Source organism: Vanacampus margaritifer, chromosome 2, assembly GCF_051991255.1.
Source record: "Vanacampus margaritifer isolate UIUO_Vmar chromosome 2, RoL_Vmar_1.0, whole genome shotgun sequence".
NCBI lineage: Eukaryota > Metazoa > Chordata > Actinopteri > Syngnathiformes > Syngnathidae > Vanacampus > Vanacampus margaritifer.
The window spans coordinates 55,786,911-55,803,995 of NC_135433.1; the positions used below are offsets into that span (position 1 = coordinate 55,786,911).

The 17,085-nt window shown below is 39.3% G+C and overlaps 1 protein-coding gene and 1 long non-coding RNA gene across 3 annotated transcripts; both read right to left on the minus strand.

The window, feature by feature from the left end:
• Positions 1–2,999: 2,999 nt before the first annotated feature.
• Positions 3,000–5,225, minus strand: LOC144042701 (uncharacterized). Its single transcript, XR_013290961.1, has 3 exons — positions 5,114–5,225; positions 4,776–4,906; positions 3,000–4,662 (listed from the first exon to the last, which is right to left on the minus strand). It is a non-coding gene; the product is annotated as an uncharacterized LOC144042701 (long non-coding RNA).
• Positions 5,226–5,600: 375 nt separating this feature from the next.
• Positions 5,601–12,475, minus strand: LOC144044410 (pyruvate dehydrogenase (acetyl-transferring) kinase isozyme 2, mitochondrial-like). Of its 2 annotated transcripts, XM_077558808.1 has the most exons (12): positions 11,844–12,471; positions 10,995–11,136; positions 9,913–9,984; positions 9,654–9,841; positions 9,380–9,469; positions 8,606–8,683; positions 8,453–8,529; positions 8,170–8,268; positions 7,385–7,495; positions 7,192–7,305; positions 6,244–6,332; positions 5,601–5,973 (listed from the first exon to the last, which is right to left on the minus strand). In XM_077558808.1, the coding sequence occupies exons 1-12, from the start codon at positions 11,971–11,973 to the stop codon at positions 5,883–5,885; spliced, it is 1,281 nt and encodes a 426-aa protein (XP_077414934.1). In that variant the 5' UTR covers positions 11,974–12,471; the 3' UTR covers positions 5,601–5,882. The 2 variants fall into 2 exon arrangements, 1 of the variants encoding a protein (XP_077414934.1); XR_013291261.1 differs by lacking the exons at positions 5,601–5,973; positions 6,244–6,332; positions 7,192–7,305; positions 7,385–7,495 and having other exon boundaries at positions 8,198–8,268; positions 9,380–9,483; positions 11,844–12,475.
• Between the last annotated feature and the right edge of the window lie 4,610 nt (positions 12,476–17,085).

Consider the following 17,085-nt stretch of genomic DNA (forward strand, 5'->3'; position numbering starts at 1 on the left):
TTTAGCTAATAATAGCTTCATGCCTGCTGATTTAGTACAGTACAGTAACTACTGAAGTGAATCTTCTGTTTCAATTTAACTACAGTGGTACCTTGGCTCACAAACTTAATTGGTTCCCACAGAGAGTATGTGAGCCGAAAAGTTCGTCTTCCAAACAAGTATTTCCCAAAGGAAACCATTGAAATGAGAATAATCCGTTCCCAGGTCCCCATAAAACACAATTTTCTACTAAAAAAGCCTTAAAACTACACAAAATATACCTTATTTTATGTATAATAAATGTGCTATTGTATTGCAATTAAAGAAATACACTGTACTGTATAATAAAGTGTTTTTATTTGCTAAACTTGCAACTTGCCTTTGTGATGGTACAGTAGTTGAAGGCTTGATGGAATGGAGTGGGAGGAGGAGGGAGGGAGGGAGTTACTGTTTGGAAGGAGAGTCCTCCGGTGTGGCTTCTCTTCTTTGCTTCTTAGGAGACTCTTTATCCTTGTTGCTGACTAAAAACCTCTTAATTGACACCTGTTGCTTTCTGAGTTGTAAGGTCTTACGAAACTGAGGCATCACATTATCATTCATCATGTTGATGATTCTCATAGCCACAGTCTTTTCTGAATGGTACTGTTCGACAAAATCCTGCACATCACTCCACTTTGCTAACATGGTCTTGATGCTCTCACTTGATGCTGACAAACGCGCACCTCGTTCGTGTTTGTCGATGATCTCCTTCTTCTGCTCGACCGTAATTTTCTTCAATGTCTTCTTAGGCTTAACACTAGCCTTTTGTGGGGTCTTTTTCGGTCCCATGGTAGCAAAAGTACACTCCAAAAGTACTCCAAAATGATCCAAAATGTCTACCGAACACAAACCACGTCCGCACTCAAACAAAGGGGGCGACGAACTGGGACGCCGTGAGCGTGCGTCAGCTTCTCGTGATTTCTCGTGTCACGAGATTTGGTTCGTCCGCCGAAAACTAGTTCGTCAGCCGAGACAAAATGCTCGCGAAGTTAATGTTCGTGAGGCGAAAAGTTCGTGAGCTGAAGCGTTCGTGAGCCGAGGTACCACTGTATAACTGTTTTGATTTTAGTTATAACTGTTTTTAACTGATTCAGCAAAGATTGATGAGTGTGATGAGTGACCAAACATTCTTCCTGCCTCTTATCTCACTAATCAATCAGATGCAGGGGGGGATGGTGCCAGGAAGTCTGGCTCTGTTTAACACGTCAATCTTTATCTGATGTTCTGTTTTATATCTTGTGACTGCTTGGGGGCAGCAGAGGGAGGGCACGGAGAGAAGAGGAAGAGAAAGAGGAGGGGCGCGGCTGAGGATTGGTGGAAGCGAAAGGGGAGGGACTTTTAGAAGGACTGAAGGATATTAGTGTTTTGCACGTGGGAGGAGCATCACAGATGGGGAAGAACAATGGCGGTGTTTAGCTGGCTCTCTGTCTGTCTCATAAGCTTATGAAAATAAAATCCTTAAGGAAGCCTGATTTCACCGATCTCATTGTCTGATTCTGATCATCAACATTATGAACACGCGGAAAACAAAGAAACGTTTTCCAACACTACTTAAAAATGAAATAAGATTTTTTAATACAATTAACCTTAATGAGCCAATCAATATTAAAATTGGATCTTTGAAAGGTGCTAAACTCTAGTTAACATGACTCTCTGGCCTTGACTCTGAGTCTGACCTTTCATCTTCATGCGTCTGTTCAGCCTCTCCTTTCTAGGCATTATGCTACAATTACTAAATAAATAGACCAATTGTAACCAAACAGACCAATGGCATGAGAATGAAGGCAATTGACAATTCCAAACATCTGGGCATTTCTGATATTTCCACAATGCAACTCAATGCAAATGCTTTGATCACCAACGACATATTGGATTGTTTTTGCCTGTGACTAGTAGCATAATACAAACCAGACACAAACAATAGTTCATCACATTTTAAAGTCAAAATTATCCCCACAAATCAAATTACAATGATCCAAAGTCCAATGCTTTGGGTAATTAGCGTTCACGTGACAAAGGAAGTGAGCGAGCGAGAGAGCTAGGTCGGGTGCTCGTGCACAGGGGACACATATTGTTTTTTGTTTTATTTACACGCGATCAATCATGCAGCTTTTCTAAAAGATTGTGTCAACATTGACCCGTCCTCAGTAAAGTGTTTATTAATTATTATTTTTTTTAATCGAACTTTCCATAGGCACTTTTTTTGAGAGGTCAGAGGGGCAAGGGTCTGAGCACCACTAGGGGTCTACCTGTGCACGCCAGTGTTCCTAAGTACGTATGGTGGATGTCAGCGATTGCTGACGTCTTGCCTATGGTTGCTTTGACTTCGCTCGCTGTAAGCACTGTTCCTTCTCACCCGAAGAGGGACGCACTGACTGCTGTCTTGACTGCCCGTGGTCGCTACTGTCGCATTTACTAGCCCTTTCCCCTAACCCCAACCATCAAAAATGATTGCCTACCCCTATTCCTTACCCTAACCTCAACCATAACCCAATTCAAACCTAAACTCTAAAACCAAGTCTTGACCCATAAAAAGAGGTCTAAACTTGTGGGACCCAGCAAAATGGCCCCACATGGACGGGTGGGCCCCACAACTCTGTGAAATCCCGAAATGTTGGCCCCACTATGTAACAAAAACAAGACCACACACACACACATTTATAGTTGTTAAATAGGTGTACTTTAGAGTTGAATAAAGTCCTGAATTTAAATTTATTTTGAGTTACAACAATCAAATGGCAACGATTCAGTGGATTGGCCCATGTACTAAGCACACTGTACGTGTGTAAAATGTGTTCTGTATATTAGTATTAGTGAGTTTACGTACAATAGTGTTACAGCATACCTGTCAACCTCTGCCGATAACTGCCCTTATAAATGATTATGATTCCCCTTACAAACCCCAAAAAAACCTTACAAACACCGTACGACGCATGTTTACTCGCGGTAACCAGACAGTGTAATAGAAATAACAAAGGTAATTTGCATACAAAGTCTTTTATTCAATTTAAAAAGTTTACAATGCAATAAACTGTGCCTTCAGTGCTTCCTATTGTAAGCCAATGTGCATGATTTAGCAGACTTTATCTGCTCTAATGAGGGTCTCACTTGTGAGCAACAGTTGTCACAGTTCAATTTCATCTGTAATAAAGAAGTAAGAGTGTCTGTTCCCATTGTCTTTCTGTACTCTGTATGAATTTTCCTCACATGGCTGAAAACCCGCTCGCTATCAGCATTACTGTGAGGAAGGCTGAGTAAAATTAGATACATCTTTCTCATCAGTGGAAAGCGATCCAGCCCCAAACCAGTTTTCATTTTGAACACATGAGGCCAAAATGTCTCTGGACGAATTGGTTGTCCATCTTGACTTTTCTGAGGGAGAAGATCATCAGGTATTAGTTGATAGTCTTCCCATTCATCTTTTAATTGTTCCTGATCAAAGTCTGGTGTAAACCTGTTTGCAAGCTTAACAATACTTGTGTAATCCAACATCTCTCTCTTTCTTGGGTCCAACACCACCAAGTCACTCAGTATTGTATTCTCAAATGGAATTTTTTGTATCATTTTAGTTACAACAGCCTCGTAGAAGGAGCGAACAGAGGAAAAAAAAGTTGCTTGCATGGCTGGTGTGATGCTTTGCCTGATTTCATCCTCCTCATTGGTGTCTTGGAAGAGGGCCCTGGTGCCCAAGCCAACAGCAAGCCTGCTATCTTCATGCTGCAGGCATCTGTTTGTATAATCAACTGCCAGCAGGCTATCAGCAGATTTGACATGTTCCATTTGCACAAATTTCACCAAGAGTTTCTTTAAGAGTCTTTCCATTTCTGGTAGCAAATCTCCAATCATACATGCCTCTGTTTGGAACACAATATTGAATTGATTTATTTGAGGCAGGATGAAGCTGAGGAAGTGGAATGTGAGGAGAGTAACAGGGTCTTGAAGTCGATCATGGATGCTTTTCACTTTACCTGCCCTTTCAACATCCGCATGGCTACCGAAGTAGCTTTTGAGTGCTTCGTACTGAGACAATGTTCTTTCAACCACTTTTTGCAGAGACAACCATCGTGTCGGACAATGCTTTAGGATTTTTTCTTGCTCGGAATTTGTAAAGTCCTGAAACTCTTTAAAATCCTCAATTCGTTTGGAACTATTTTTAAAAAAATAAAATATATCCACCAGCAAGTCATCTATGTTTACTGGCAATGTCTTCAGTCCATCTTTGACACACAGATTGCCAAGATGACAAATGCATCCAACACTAAAAACAGCCCCATTTTTTTCTTTTATCCTAGACAAGACAGAGTTTTTCTTTCCAACCATGGTGTTGCAATTGTCGCTTGCAAATCCCACAACGTTACTCCATGGAATGTCATTTTCTTGTAAAATGTTGTCAATAACGGCAAAGATTGATGCTGCTGTGCCTGATGCCAACTCTGGTAAATCGAGGAGTCTGGTATTTGTGTTCTCCCCATCAAAGAAGTGAGCTAACACAACAAGTCGCTTTTTGGTAGTACGATCATTGCTTTCATCAATCATGAGGGTAAATGGGTGAGTTCTGCAGTACTGAATGACATCTTGGGTGTAGCCACGTGCAAGGCTCTCCTTAACAATCATCGTAGCCTTGGTCCTCCGACATGCAAACTCCTGCAAAAATATAATATTAAAATATAAAATTTTAATTTTTGACACGTGCCATAAATGCTGATTCATTGTAGATATGAATGATAATAATAATAATAATAATAATAATAAATTACCTTAGCTGTCTGTGAATCCGGAAACATAACTTTCACCAAATCCGAGAAGTGGTCCGCAGCTGTGAAAGCAATGTTGTGCTCAGCAAGAAAATGGCAGAAGAGAATTTCCGCATTTGTCGTTTTGTGGGATGCTGCAGGATTTGCGGTAGAGACGAAGTGCTTGGTTAATGGGACATAGGAATTGGTTTTTTTCACATTCTCCACGTGTCCAGCAGTTTTAAAGTGGCTCTTGAGATCGTAAAATCCACTCGCAGCAACTTTCACGTCTTTATTGCAAGGGACACAGAATGAGAATTGAGTGCCTCTTAACGATGCTTTAATCCAGCCAGCATATTCACCTTGAAGTAACTCCCATTCTTTCTGGTGTCGACCCGATCCTTGAGTTCTTCGTTTCTTACTAGGTGGCTCCTCCATGCTTGCTTCCACGATATTTACTCTATGTATATCTACGCATGCGCATGTCAGTGCATTTTTTTTCCCCCGTACAAAAGTCGGTGTACGGCGTACATGATTTGAAATGGTAAAAAAACGTATAAAATACGTATAAAACGTACAAGTTAACAGGTATGTTACAGCAATGCAAAATCTCATCAGGGTTACGAATGCACATTGCTTTGGCAGACAGCCGGGAGGTCAAAGTGTACTTGAGGTCATTACTGTATAACTTACTCAACTTTTTGTTATGCAACTTTGTGATAAGTTTGTTTGCGAGCAAGGTTTATTGCGTCCCTCTACGTTGTTCAACACGTACACACCACACATGGTCTGCCACAAATTCTTCATCAGCCATTAAGTCAATAAAGAACCAAATCAGTGCAAAATATATGAATAAACACGTTGATTTGTAAAGTATTTTTATCATTTAATTTTTTTTATTACAAAAATAGGTCATCTGAAATTATCTCAAAATTTTACAAAAAAGTACAACAAAAGCACTCTTTAAATGAAGGAATGAACCAAGCACAAACCTCATTTATATAACCTGTGACCACTCACAGTGACTCAAATCCAACTATACTGTATAACAGAACAAAGGATTTTCAAATATTCACACCGCTGTAACAATATCAGCAAATGAAGGCTCAGTGTCCAGCTGCAACTGTTCAATCATTCCATGCTTGAATTCCACATGCTTTTTTTTTCAATGTTTCCTGTTCTCTTCCAGCTTTCTACCACAGCACCACTGCATTCTGGATTCCTTCAAAGAGAGGACATGAAAAAACACAAGGTGGAAAATGGTGCATCCCGATCAACCAAAGTGCCAGAAATCAGAATAGAAAAAACAACAACAACAAAACATGGCCAGCTTGGTCTATTTTGATTGCCTTAGCTTCTGGTCCATCAATGTCCTTTCCTTTTAAGGACACTTTGTGAGCAAGCACACTAGTATATTTGTGTCTTTTCTTGGCTGAATCACTTGGCCGTTCGAAAAACTGTAAGATCCAGTGGCTCCTTAGAGGGAACACACCAATCGTCTGCTTCCAAATTCAGCTTGTAGTGGCGCAGGGCGGTTTGGTTAAAAACTGGCAGCCTTTCCACTGAGTCTGTCGACAACGCCTGGAGAGACACAATGGTAGTACACATTCGATAAGTATCTGCCTCACACATTGACGCAAAATTAAGACAAACGCTTAGGAAAAGTGTTCTGTTCAATAAAGGTATGGACATAATAACTAGATCATGACTTAACTGTGACCAACAGTGAATGTGTTGATTCAGTCTCAATATGTTTGAATTCTAAAGAAGAAGAATTGGGGCATCGGCTATGCAAAGTTCTAAACATTCTGAGAGTGATTCTTCAATTACCTTACATGTAACATAACATTGTTTTTAAAAAGGAACAATCGGTCATTAATTTTCTCCACATGTTCAATGGAAAAAAATAGAATTAGCCAAAGTAATCTTTAGATTTACACTGATACTGAGTATGATGAGCAGCATACTTTATTAATTATCATTGCAATATTTTTTAAGATAGAAAAGACACAAGGATGTGTAAGGCAAAAAATATAAAACACTGTAGCAACCTCACTGCCCTAATTATATTTGCATTATCTAGCATATTTTGACAAAAGATAACATTTCCAAAACAATTCTCAATACAGGCATATACGTTTTAACGTTTTTACGTTTTAAATTTATAGTTGAGAATCCTCTAGTCTAGAAGATTGTGCTAGAGCCAGGATCCTTACAATAAAAATCTGGTTGTTTTTGCCACTTTGGTGTGTTTTTTTTCAGTCAGAAGATACCCATTGAATAAATACAAATGAAAAAGTGAAGCCTAGCGTTATTCATCATAACACTGCAAAGGAGGGAATAACTGGAACCATCTTAGTACCAAAATGGCAAATTTAAGCTTTCAATCAAACCATATACTCAGTGTACGCGATAATGCAGTCTTGTTTTTATATGTTACCTTCAAGTGTATAACTGCATCAGTGCCATAACCTTCCATGGAATAAAGTTGTAGGTCTCCTTGAAAGTATCGAGCATAGAGACGAGAAATGGGCAGTCCATAGCCAAAACCAGCCTATAAATAGACAAAAGACATGTATGATCATAGCTTCTCTTACATTGAGTAATGTACATTTTGTGCTTAAAATGCTCACCAGGGGGGCTCTATGTTTCTCCCCTATCTCTGGTCTTGGAGCCGTGGAGTACATGTAGCTGAATAGATGCTCGGTCTTCCGAAATGGAACTCCACCACCTCTATCACTCATCTGTTGGAGACAGAGATTATAGTGACCTTCTCTCATTTTTTAGGGTGCAGCAGCAGCAATAGCTACTATGTATATCTTCAAATATTATGCAATAGTAATGCAATGCCAAATTAGCTAACAGCAGCTAATCCCATCTAAATATGGAAATTTGGTTTTACAGATTTAAATGGATTTGGATTTTTGAGGATTCTAAGGTTTTAGTGGATTTATGCAACCACATTAAGCAGTCAGTGGGTGAAGGGAGAACCACAAAAGTTAGTTTGCTACCATAAGTGTGAATAGTTCCCATATGGTGTCAAGGCTATTAATCCGAAACAATTTGATAAAACACATTATAAATTATTTTGTGTGCAACTATCGAAAAAAGGTACAGACAGCTTGATACAGTAAATGTCACTATTGTGTATTTCTCAATTTCTATTCATTACATTTAACATATTCCTTAAGGTTTATTTTATTAATGACAAGGGTTGTGGAATCCTGAAACAGTTTGGCTTCACCACAGGTGCTTCTACTAAACAGGCTAAAGTCAATCTGTGAAAGGGTTTTTACTTTCTGGACCTGGATTTCCCAACCCTGTTAATGACAATAACATGTCGTTTGGAATCATATCAGTAGATTCCACATACATTATTCACAAATAAGGACATTTTCTCTGGTAAAATTATGGTCACCTTGATTGACAAGTCCTCTCCACCAACTGCGACTAGAACCTTGATGGGTGGGAGGATCCTGCTGGCCTCGTGGTTCTCAATGGTTGCTCTCATGGCATTCTGCAGTCAAAACGCAGGCTCAACTACACATAGTCAAGAATTTAAATTATATTTGTATAGCAAACGGGGTTCAGAATGATCCCTTATCTTAAAAATTTGTATAAACTTTCAACTAATAAGAAGATGAGGGATTGTTGAACTTTTTCTCTTTACTGCAAATGATTGTTGCTTTGATCATAATTACCTTAAAGAGCTCAAAGAGCATGTGATACAGGTGAGATGGGATGTAAGAGATCTGGATGGGTTGTGTGGTACTGTTAGCTAAGGGAGAAAAAAGGTAGTCAAGGCTTTATTTATTTATATTCAAACAATGTGTGTGTCTGACAATCTTTCTCACCGTTCATCTGTCTCAACTCCAGCTCAGGTGCTCCCAGGTAATATTGTTCACACATTAACTTAGCGCTCTCATAAGCATCTAGGGAAACAAGATCAACTCAATTGAGTGTCATTGTATAAGATATCATAAAGTTGTTATAATTAGTTGTTATGTACAGTACAAATCTCATTTCTGATAGCTGTGCTGAATCATAAGCATACTGTCTGTCATTTTGGAATCACACACTAAAGCTGATTTACGCTGGAAAAGTAGGACACCTCTCTATTTATATACAGTACTATATTGAAAAGTATTGACAAAAACCATAGTGCTTTGCTTGTATGAATGTTCAGAAGAGTCACATATAGCGTATGTGCATGTTTATCTAAAATATATGGAACCTGACATAATGGTAAAAAAAGTAACAGACTGATTGGAAAACAAAGTTAGGGGGGGAAATAGGACCACTTTGTTTTCTTCAATTTCTTGTTCATTTTATTGCCCGGTAACACTAAAGGAGAATTATGAGACCAATAGTTTACTGTTATTGCTATTGGTGTAAGAGCTTAAGTGATTTAGGCTAATATCAGGAAAACCATGGCTAGATATTAGCTCTTAATTTGAACTCTGACCAGCTATTTTTTGTTGTCATCATTAACAAACAGACATTTGAAATGAACAAGAAAGTGATGAAGCAAGGAAGGCCAAATCATTATTTTCTGTGACTGTCATTAATATGTCACAAATTCAAATAAAATGCATTGTGGATAAAAAAAAAATCTGGTGAAGACTTACCTCGTACAAGCTCAGGCACATCACAAATGGTGTCGATGCAACCAATGGTGTCAGGGTGAGTACGGTTTGTCCTTCCACTGAATACGAGCGCTGCACACAGAAACCTACATATTAGTTTCATCTGGTTTATGGATTATGACATTATGACTTATCATAGTCATGTGATTCATAGTGTCAGAAATGATCTGGTGATAGATACAGTTCAGAGTGTGTTTGTGTGTGTACTTGCGTCGAGTGTTAATATTTTGACAGTGTGTGTAAGGCCGCCACTCACTGTGTTGGTTGATGAGCATGCGGATAGAAATTCGGCTGGTGTAAAAGCGATCCAGGAAGTACTGCATGTTGTGGTCAGTAACAGCGTCCTGGCGTCCATAGGTCTCCTTGTATTCAATCACCCCCTGGGCCATGGTGGGGACCACCTCATTGTGCCTGTTTCTGATCGCCTCCAATACTTCTACAAACCTAACAATCATCATGTTTATTTCTACACTCTGCTGCTGTGAAATTTATTCATTAAATAATTATTTCCCTACGTCTCGAGAGTTCTCTGATCATCCGAGCTCTTGTCCAGAAAATCCAAGATCTCCATCAGGCTTTGCATGTACCTTAGGGAGAGTACATAAAGCATCGGTGTAACACTTAAGACACCCATATCATGTTGCATCAGTTTCCACGGTACATTTGACTGGGCGAGTTGAATAACATAAACAGAGAGTGGTGCAGAATGAAGCTCAGAGGAAAAATATCCACACCATGTGTCCTGACAAGTGGTGTGGCAATTCCAAGAAAATCAGAGCAACATGACACTAAGACACCCCCATATCAACCCATTTTTACTTTTTCTGCATATGGCAGTGACGTTACTCCGAACGTGATGTTCCCTTCAGCTTCAACAACGTGCAAACCCGATGAGGAAAAACAAGACGACGACAGGCGGGGAAGTGAATAGTAAGTTAGGAACTGGGACAAAGTTCATCCACTCTTTCTGCCTCCCCACCCCGTTGCTTAGTGAAGGAATCTGTTTGACTGCTATTTACAGCAGATGGGCTCAGTATACAATACCACTATGAAATATCAGGCATTTTCAACAGAACTGTGTGATACACATATTAGTGGAAAAATGTACTTGCTTGTGTACAGTACAGATAGATAAGTCTGTCTACCCAGTACCCAAAAAAAGTGACTACACTACCATTTCAAGTTTTGTGAGCTGCCTGATTTAGAAAACAATTCTGTAATCAAGCCTTTCACACGTGTCATAATTATATGTACAGTGGACCCCCATTATTCGCGGGGGCTAGGGACCAGGCGAATTGCCAAAAATCTAGTTTTGAGTTTTCCACAAAAACAGGGAAAATGGGGAGGGAACAAAACAACCCATCAAATACAATAAAATAAAATAAAACCTAACTCCGCGGGTGTCCACTGTAATTGAGTTTGACAATGTGTCCTCTGCATTAGTCACATGCATGGATCCAGACAGTAATTGACTTTTTGGTAGCTTGCTAGTGAAATGCCCCATCCACAAAGTGAAAATTTCTGTCTGCTTTTTCTTCAGACTCAGCGTTAAACTAAACATAGAAATAGTCGTGGTCAAAATGTAGCTGTTACTCACCAACTCTGGACCAGTTGCACAGAGGGTGTGACCAGCAGTTGGTCAGGCAACAGGTTGATTTCTTTCATAATGTTCGACAAACGCACAGGAAGCTCTTGGCGAAGAAAGATGAATGATGTGCGCTCACATGCGTTGGTTGAACCTTCGCAGAACAAGAAAATAAATTCAAACATGACATTTCATACAAACAACACAATGTTGGTCAGGATGGGAGTGGGTCAGAGGTGAGTCATGTGTGGGAATTGCAGTACAGTACTATTTTTTATTTTTTTGACAAGGTGTTTCTGTAAGCATGTCCCAATGACATAAATGGTACAAATAATGCATATAACAAACATATTTAAAATTATTGTAATAATAATAATTATATATATATATATATATATATATATATATATATATCAGGTTGCATACATTCACTTATTATTTTTTTTGCTGTCATGATAGATAAATAATTATGGTGAATTAGTAAGTAAGAGCCAAAAGAGGCTGTGCGCACATTAATTATGTGGTCAGTATCATTTGCTTTTAGTGTTATCATTAGCCTACTTCATTGGATCATCAGCAATATGGAAATCTCTGTGTAACTAAGGGCTGATGGCCAGTAATTACATAAATGAAACGACTCCACGTTGAGAGAGTTGAGTAAAATGTGCATAAAAGAGATCCTTTTCTCTTTTAAGGTTGTCTGTGATGTCAGTTATTACGAATAGGGGATTATAGACCTGTGTTCAGTTGGATTGTTTAGTTGCATATAATCCGTATCACGAGGAAACTGCATCGCGAATTAAACAAACACCAAGATAACGATACAGTTGGCAAACCAATTCAAATTAGAACCCCACTTACCGAAATCCAGGAATTGTTTCATGGAAAGCGGAGATGGCGAAAATTTAGAGAAATGATCCACATGTTTAGGAACGTTGGCCACAGCTGCCGCCTTCACCATGGATCTAACAAATCTTATTCTACTCGTCATCCTAAAAAATAATCTTTAAAAAATTAAGCGCTGCTCCAATTAAATTCGCCGACGTAGACGTAATTCACGGAGATATCCCAGGCAGTTTGCATTCTGCAGCAGCACTTGTGAGGTGCACATTTATTACACTGTTTACTGCCTCTCGGCCAATAAGAAGGCTAGGTGGGCAGCAGCCAGCCAGTCATATTCCAAGAAACGCAAAGAGTTGCACTATAGCTGGAGAGTAAACAACACAGTCTCATGAATGACTGACCTGGTCATGTCGAAATTTACATAACGTTCTCTCTCGCTCGCTGATAAACAAGCAGGACGGAAAATTGCTGCACTCTGTTGTCATAATAGTAACTTGGGCGATACTTGCGCATCTTCATCAACAGTAGAGTCGTAACGTGTATTTTAAAGACTGAATTAAACACACAAACAGATGATATAATGCGGGGTTGGGTATACGCTTGAGTAGTGACGTCATGTTTGTACTATTCAAGGATACAATTAAGACTAGCCCTGCTTTGGCTCACAATGGCGTGAACGTGCCAACTTTATTGATCCTTCACTTTCGTCTCTACACTGGCGCATCTTGTATACGTCATCACTAGTGGACATGTAATATGTGCAGAATACTACAATGTTGATTTCGACTAATCAAAGGAAGTAGTATCAATTGCAGTATCAGTTGTTTTACGATTGTGATCTACTTTGATTCAATTAACTAACATGCGCTAAAATGTGATTGTGCGCATGAAGCTACTGCTTCTGCGGAAGCATATTGCTGCCACGTGCAGGAAAGTCAATAGTAAACGTTAATACATAAATTCCATGTTTTAACGTGTTAACTTTACTTCCACATTCGGCGAAACAATACTCATCACTCGAGGCAGCGCAACTGAATATGTCCCTTAAAAATTCCAAAGCCTTATGAGTAAAAACTGTTTCTTGTATCTACAACGCAGCAGTGCAAAGAAACAAGCTGTCAAAGCATATCAAACAAGTGGCTCCTTAACAACTTTTAAGAGTCCTTAAAAATTGGCTACAAAATCATACACAAATTTAGATGTATAAATTTCAATGTACTTTAATGATCTAAGGTAAATTTAGTTATGAATACCTCTATTGTGGTGCTCCTGCCATTACCATGTTTTTGCATTTAAAAAAATAAAAGAAAGAAAAAATAATGCGTTTGTTTACATGAATTATTGTACATAACTTTAAATGTATTTATATATATATATATATAATGGCACTTGCTTGTTGATTTTGCCCTGTTATGTCTTAAGTGCTTCTTGTAAAGACCACCCTAGAAATAAGCCCTTGTGCTTTATTGTGTTTTCATCCTCAGTGATGTTTGACTGTATGTCAGAAATTGCTAATATGTTTTTTTCTGTACACAACACTTCAGCATGTAAAACTAAAATACAATACCAAAATTAATAATTCACAAAACAAATATGTCAATTACAAGTAAATAAAACTACACATTGGCAAGCAACCTGTTACATGCAGATAGGCTGTCTTCGTTTTTAATTATTTTAAAGTTAAAGTACCACTGACTGTCACACCCAACTAAGTGGGGCAAAATATATTCTCCGCATTTGACCCATCCCCTGAGTGAGCGGTGAGAAGCAGGGATTGCCCTGGGGAATCATTTGGTGATCTAACCCCCCAATTCCAACCCTTAATGCTAAGTGTCAAGGAGGAAGGCAAATGGGTCCCATTTTAACTCTTTGACTGCCAGACGTTTTCAGAAACGAGATGTCGCCAGTGCCAGCCAATTTAAGCATTTTGACTGATCTTTCAAGGTCCACAGAAAATGTTGTGTTTGGACTATGGAAACACACATACTACCAAATGAAAGATTGAACTCTCATCTTTCATCAGAAAAAAAAGTTTGTTTCTACCTTATTCCGTTCTTCAGTAATCAACAGTTAGTTTCACAGAAATGCTCTGTTTTGAAACAAAAAGCGGAGAAAAAGAGCTTTTTGTGAAACAATGTTATTTCATGCACTCTCGTGAATTGTACACTTCTTTTTGTCCGTGAATGATGCCACAAATACCTAAATAGTGCTTTACTTCTGTAAAACGCTATCACCAACAATGAAAAAATGTTTTTTGGTTGCAAAATACGTTTATTTCCATTCAACAGTGTAACAATTTGACAAAACAATTTGGCAAACTATTTACAAATGTGTGCCACTGTGGTACTATTTACAATTATGTGGATGTTTCAAATACAGTTTTTCTTTTTGTAACGCTCCCATGCGTGCAAGGAGACGCAGCAGGATTTGCACAACAGATTAGTTTCACTTGCGATGGTTCCTTTCGCGTACAGACGTTACACTTTCTTGACGGTCTTTTTTTCCGGGGAATAGCAAGTAGCAGACTGTACCCACTCCTCCGATGAATATGCATTGGATTCGGGGCACTCTTCATCGTCCGATTGAACGTCCGCCTGAGCGTGCTCAGTTGTGCTCCGCGTTTTCCGGTGTTAGCATCGCTAGCCGGTGAACCTTTATGACGTCGTCATAGCCGCCACGTCAACGCTTGCAACTTCAGCGTCAACCTCGGAGTCACCATCATCATCATCGATGATGATCATCGTCGTCATCAATGTGCTCTTTAGCGTTGGTCGATGCTTTTCGTCTTTGAAAAAAACTGCTCGACCGTGAGCTGCTTGCAACCGGTCGCCATGTTTTCTTCCCTTCCCCAGCCATTGTCCCCTCTAGCTCCGCCTCACGTCTTCTACTGACGCCTACCCAATCTTGTCAAAAGAGAGTCATTGCTGCCATTTAGGGGCCAAAAATAGTCATTAGGCTAACTAGATCTGCTTGAAACTTTCACAGCAGCTGGCCAAGGCTTTCCTCCACCCGTTTCAAAAATTTTTTTTTTTTAAAATTGGATGACGTCTTTTAAGCGGTCCTCCGTAGGTTTTTGCTTGACGTCTTTTAACGTCCATGGCAGTCAAAGAGTTAGTAGTCTCTGATATGACCCGGCCGGGGATTGAACCCACAACCTCCCAGTCTTAGGGCAGACACTCACACCACACACACGCAAGGCCACTGAGCTGAACACTTGGCCATTTTTGTTTACAGTAATTGTTTACAGTAATATAAAGGTGACATGAGTCAGCATGATCAAGGACCCAAATTCAGGGGCGCAGGTAAGCAAGACAAGGGAGCAAATTGAGTGCCACAAAGTATTTACTGTATTTGCAAAATAATAAAAAGGCAAACCAGGTAGCTAAATTAACAAAGTCCAATTTGTTTTATTCAAACAACAACCTAAAACTGGGTATACATTTACTATAAAAGGAAGCAAGACAGGACTATGTGGGAACACATAATTCACAGCGTAATGAACAGAAGCAAGAAACACAAACAATGAACTTGCAAAGACAGAAAAAAACAAGACAAGAGACAAAGAGAAACACCTGGGGTCCATTTCACAAAGCACGTTCAACAAACACCTAGACTAACCCTGAACAGCGAGTTGATATACACTGAGAGAGGAAACTGCGTTTTCGGTTCCAAGACAGCTGATTTGAGGTAGCTTTATCAACGCAGAGTAGTTTCACCTGGAGTTACCACACCAATGGAGCCCCGATTCCTCGGGTCACCATGGTAATGGGGAAGCCCTCTGCTTCCGTGTTTTTTACCCCTCTTAATTGGAAATCTAAATGCGATCATATAGCGAATTTGAACATGTTTTCCGAAAAAAAGTGCAACGCCGCAGCGGTTCCTCATAGAGGAAGGCGGCGTGTGAGAACGTTGCTGCTTAGGTCAATGCGTACATTTAAATGTAGTCTTTTGCAATCACAATAATAATACAGGGAAAACCTGTTGAATAGTAGCTCATTAATTAATTTCATCTAGGTGCAATCCTGCAGGGGAAAAGCGCACTTGATTAAAGATGAAATATAAAAGTATTATTCAAACGGTTATAAGAAAAAAGCGGAGCGCAACACACAATATATGCTGTGATGTGAACGCATAAGTACGGCGCCGGTAATGCTGCAAATGTAAGGACGGATTAAATTGTGTATGTAGATGATGGACTGTGAGGTGAAATGGTAACGCTCAAAAAGATAACTGTCCGGAAATGCCAGCATATCTATGCATAACAGTGATAACAGTCTTGCGACGAATATTTAATTCCCTGTGCAATAAAGCGGACCCTTCACGTGGCATGTTCATGACAAAAGTGGACTTTACGCTATAGACTAGAGGCGTATTTACGCAAAAACTTGCTGCAGCGGACTTTATGAATCAGGAAATGAAATGTCGTGTGTAGGTTGAAAGGAGGCAGGGACAGAGAAAACCTCGAGCTTAAATGACGTTTTTAGGAAACAGGCTAGAGTTACCTCTTTTTCTCTGGTTTCAGTTACCTTCCTTTCTGAAACGGAAGACGCGGAGTTTCCCACGTTTCAGGGTTTCTTGACTCAGGGTTCTCACTAAGCCTGCTTTGTGAAATAGACCTCTGGACAAGACACAAGTAGTTGAGGGAGGAGATTGGAAGACATACCAGATGAACTGCATAATGACAACAGGTGGACAAAAAAATCAAACGAGCCAGACATGGAAAAATGGACACTGGGAGAACATGACAAAACTAAATCTAATCCTAACCAAATCAACAAAAACACAGCTCATGACCAGAAGAGCTGTATAGTAGTTATGTAACTAGAAAAATTCCCGTGGAAATTTTGAATGGGACTGCTGACTCTTGTAAATGAGCTGAACAGTTTAAAATTTAAACGACTGGAATCGCTCAAGAAATGTGGAAGTTAACCATAATCAACATCAACTAAAAATATCTCACTGTCCCTTTAAGAAAAATGCACTTTCACACACACACATTTGACTTTGTAAATGAGCTGAACAGTTTAAAATTTAAACGACTGGAATCGCTCAAGAAATGTGGAAGTTAACCATAATCAACATCAACTAAAAGTATTTCACTGTCCCTGAAAATGTATTTAAAAAATGTAAATGAGCTGAACAGTTTAAAATTCAAACGACAAAAATCGGTCAAGAAATGTGGAAGTTAACCATAATCAACAGAAACTAAAAATATCTCACTGTCGCTTTAAGAACGCACACCCATTTTTGACTTGGAGCC

Excerpts from the sequence above, each read along its gene's own strand:
- LOC144044410 (XM_077558808.1), bottom strand. The coding sequence starts at position 11,973 with ATGACGAGTAGAATAAGATTTGTTAGATCCATGGTGAAGGCGGCAGCT. Across the intron at positions 8,684-9,379 it reads TGTGCCTGAGCTTGTACGAG|ATGCTTATGAGAGCGCTAAG; the intron begins GTAAGTCTTCAC and ends TTGTTTCCCTAG. Across the intron at positions 7,496-8,169 it reads GAGAGGACTTGTCAATCAAG|ATGAGTGATAGAGGTGGTGG; the intron begins GTGACCATAATT and ends TGTCTCCAACAG.